This window comes from Aricia agestis, chromosome 10 (genome assembly GCF_905147365.1).
Source record: "Aricia agestis chromosome 10, ilAriAges1.1, whole genome shotgun sequence".
Lineage (NCBI taxonomy): Eukaryota > Metazoa > Arthropoda > Insecta > Lepidoptera > Lycaenidae > Aricia > Aricia agestis.
The window spans coordinates 6,306,726-6,309,768 of record NC_056415.1 but is presented as its reverse complement, the minus strand read 5'-3'; the positions used below and the strand labels follow the sequence as shown (position 1 = coordinate 6,309,768).

The 3,043-nt window shown below is 33.3% G+C and overlaps 1 protein-coding gene across 1 annotated transcript; it reads right to left on the bottom strand.

Annotated features, from left to right (window-relative positions):
• Positions 1 to 353: 353 nt before the first annotated feature.
• On the bottom strand, positions 354 to 2,655 carry LOC121731378 (GTPase Era, mitochondrial). Its single transcript, XM_042120783.1, has 5 exons — positions 2,345 to 2,655; positions 2,003 to 2,127; positions 1,632 to 1,806; positions 1,187 to 1,372; positions 354 to 762 (listed from the first exon to the last, which is right to left on the bottom strand). The coding sequence occupies exons 1-5, from the start codon at positions 2,531 to 2,533 to the stop codon at positions 379 to 381; spliced, it is 1,059 nt and encodes a 352-aa protein (XP_041976717.1). The 5' UTR covers positions 2,534 to 2,655; the 3' UTR covers positions 354 to 378.
• Positions 2,656 to 3,043: the final 388 nt, after the last annotated feature.

Sequence of the window (3,043 nt, the reverse complement as noted above, 5' to 3'; positions counted from 1 at the left end):
TTTTAATCGGTGCGGTCAGCCGGTTAGGACGAAATTCGATCATGGACCTATAACTGCTTATCTCTTTCCGACATCATAGAACGTGCGCATTGCCTGGAAACGATATCTCTATCTGACTGGTCAGTCTGAATCAGACTGGACTTTAGTTTCCACGGACACAGACCTTTGCTTGTCAAGCGAAATTATTAAGTTTAATTTTGATTCGCTGTTTATAAGACTCGAAGTCAGCGGGCGTATAGGACTCTCGAGTCTCGAAATCAGCGGGCAGCGGGTCAATGCCTTCGGTTTGTTTGAGTGTTAGTAATAAAAAACTAAAGTATTTACTAACTTTATAAATATATTTAAACATAAATACAAAACATTTACAGTGTATTCCACTTATGCTACTATATCTTCCGTATCTGATTTGGACTTTACTTTCAGAACAATTTTTATGGAGACTGGTTTTTTAAACATTTCGATAAGGTCCATCATTACAGCAGATTTTATTTGATGCAGTCTTCCTCCTCCTGAGCCATTGATCAACTTAGCTAATCTCTCTGTAGGACATAATATGCATACGGAGCAAGTGATTTTGTTCTCATCGGTCAAATCGTCAAAGAATTCTAACTGAGTTGTCAGATTATACGGTATCTCTTGAGCGAGAAAGTCTAGAAATTTCGCTCGCACTGCCTCCTCTATTAATCTCTCGGGAGTTTGATCTGACCATTCCGATGGTGAGTAGTGTAACCGTGACACCTTGGCGTTACTTATTAAATAATCCTGAAAATGAGGACTGTCATTAAATAACTGGACATGGTTGCAACTAGATGTACCATAGTATTGTTGTTTGAATTAGGGCTCCTACACAAAACTGCGAATTCGCATCGCATCGCAAAAGGCTATGACAAAACTCACACTAAAAATGACATTTTGATGCAAATTCGCAGTTTTGTGTGGGAGCCCTAAATCAATGTGTGACTATACAAGTCTTGAGAAAGAAGCAAATCTACCATCAGGTAGAGACGGTACTCTACCCTCTCACGTGGCATAATGTGATAGCAGAGACCAGACATATGTATATTTATTCCTCTATGATGATAGTATTATGTTATGTTGCATGTCTCTTTATTGCTCTTTCATGTTTCACAGAGTTGTATGTGCAAAGAGCTCAATACAGAAATAAGTAATTTAAAATGAAGCAAACCTTTATGTCCTTTACACCATCTCCTTCCTTAGCTGAGACAATAAAGACATCAGAGAATTTACTGTAACCTCTTTGAACTTTACTTGAATCCACTTTTGCATTTGGTATCGGAGCACCGGCTATGAACCCATTTGTTAAATTTCTGATTAGGGAAAGTAATTGCTTTTTACTTTTTAATGTGTCCACCTGTAAGAAACATTATGTTTTTGTTATTAATTGAAAGAATACAAAGATAAAATTTAAATATTTTCTTTTTTATATCAAAAAAATATTTCATGACAGTAATGTTATATTTTGTCTTTTTTCTTGCCGGGTTAGTTCCCGAACTCTTGGTAGCCACCATAGTTTCGACATTCAGAAAAACTTTTATTTAAAAAATTTACTGAATAAAATTATTTGATTACGATTTATGATTTTTGTGCACTAGTTTTTTCTATGCTGATACCTTATTTAGAACTAGAAAACTAGGGGTGCTTTCAAATAATTCAAGCATATTTAGAACATCTTGGTGAATGCTTTCTCTTGTCCACTTGTTAGAGACATCATGTACTACCCCAATCACGTCCGCACACCGCAAACTTTTGACACATGCCTCTAGCATTGAGTCTGGCAATTTATACCTGAAATTAAAAAATATATACTTATTCATAAAAATAATGGAATACAAAACACTTCATATTTAATATGTATTAATAATTTAAGATAACTTAAGAACACATTTGTAATACCATCAAACAGCTATAATTATTATAGTGCAAACATGAAGAAGTTCATAATTATATTTTAGGACAAGTTTTCAATACTTTTTACACTTACTTATTCTTCTCTTTTTCCGTGATAACTCCTGGGGTATCCAAGAATATAATTTGTGTATCATTTTCAAAACAAATAGCTCTCACTAATTTTGTAGTCGTATGAACTTTACTTGATGCAGCACATATCTGTTTAAAGACATTTAGCAATATTATTCCCGTTGATCGTAAAAAACCAGACAAAATAGAATTTCTATTGCGTCTCTGTCACCGGTGACCGTATGGGGCTTGATAAATTAATTTATAAGCTTACGATCTCCATTTTCTTAGACACAAAAGTAATGTTATTAATAAAAATTGTAATATTATTGGTTTAAAAGTTACAGCGAATACGATTTTTACTTGCCTTTCTTTCTGTAATTTTATTTATGAGTGTACTTTTTCCAGCATTAGGTGCACCCACAATCGCAACATTAATTACTTTACTAATTTTCTTATCATCAGGATTATTTTGTTTAGGTTGTGAAGAATAGTAAAGTAACCTCAAACATTGTATGCTGCACCTAGATAAGCTACGGCAACTAAGAGCAAACATGTTGAGAAGAATATTTCATACTATGTCATAGGATAAGTAGTCATAACAAATAATTACACCAATTTATTCAGTACATTTCCACAAAGGTTTTAGATAAAATCAAAAATGTAGGGAAATTTGAATGAAAATAATTCTCTGGACTACTTCTTCGTCTTTTATTTTGAAAACGATAACATATTTTGCCAACAAAACTACTTGGAATTGGAACTTGGAAGTTGGACATATTATTATTTCATATAAACTCAGAACTTTGGGATACTGTGACAGTAATACTGTCACAGTATCCCAAAGTTCTGAGTTTATACTTTCTTTATAGTAATTTTCTAGTTTTCACTGCTTTGACCACGGTATAGTAGAATAACAAAAGTGCTTCATGTAATATCTTTCAGTTTTAAAACAATTTTAATATGCGAAAATCACCAAAATTAGTTCATGGCCGTCTACGCTACCCCTTAAGGAAAAGTCAAATTATTGTAGTCAAAACTCAAAGCTCAAAGGTTTATTAAAAAA

What these genes read in the sequence shown, in the direction of transcription:
- LOC121731378 (XM_042120783.1), bottom strand. Translation starts at nt 2,533, where the DNA reads ATGTTTGCTCTTAGTTGCCGTAGCTTATCTAGGTGCAGCATACAATGT. An exon ending in ATAAAATTACAGAAAGAAAG is followed by an intron (nt 2,128 to 2,344) that starts GCAAGTAAAAAT and finishes GTCTTTAAACAG; the next exon opens with ATATGTGCTGCATCAAGTAA. An exon ending in ACGGAAAAAGAGAAGAATAA is followed by an intron (nt 1,807 to 2,002) that starts GTAAGTGTAAAA and finishes TTTTAATTTCAG; the next exon opens with GTATAAATTGCCAGACTCAA.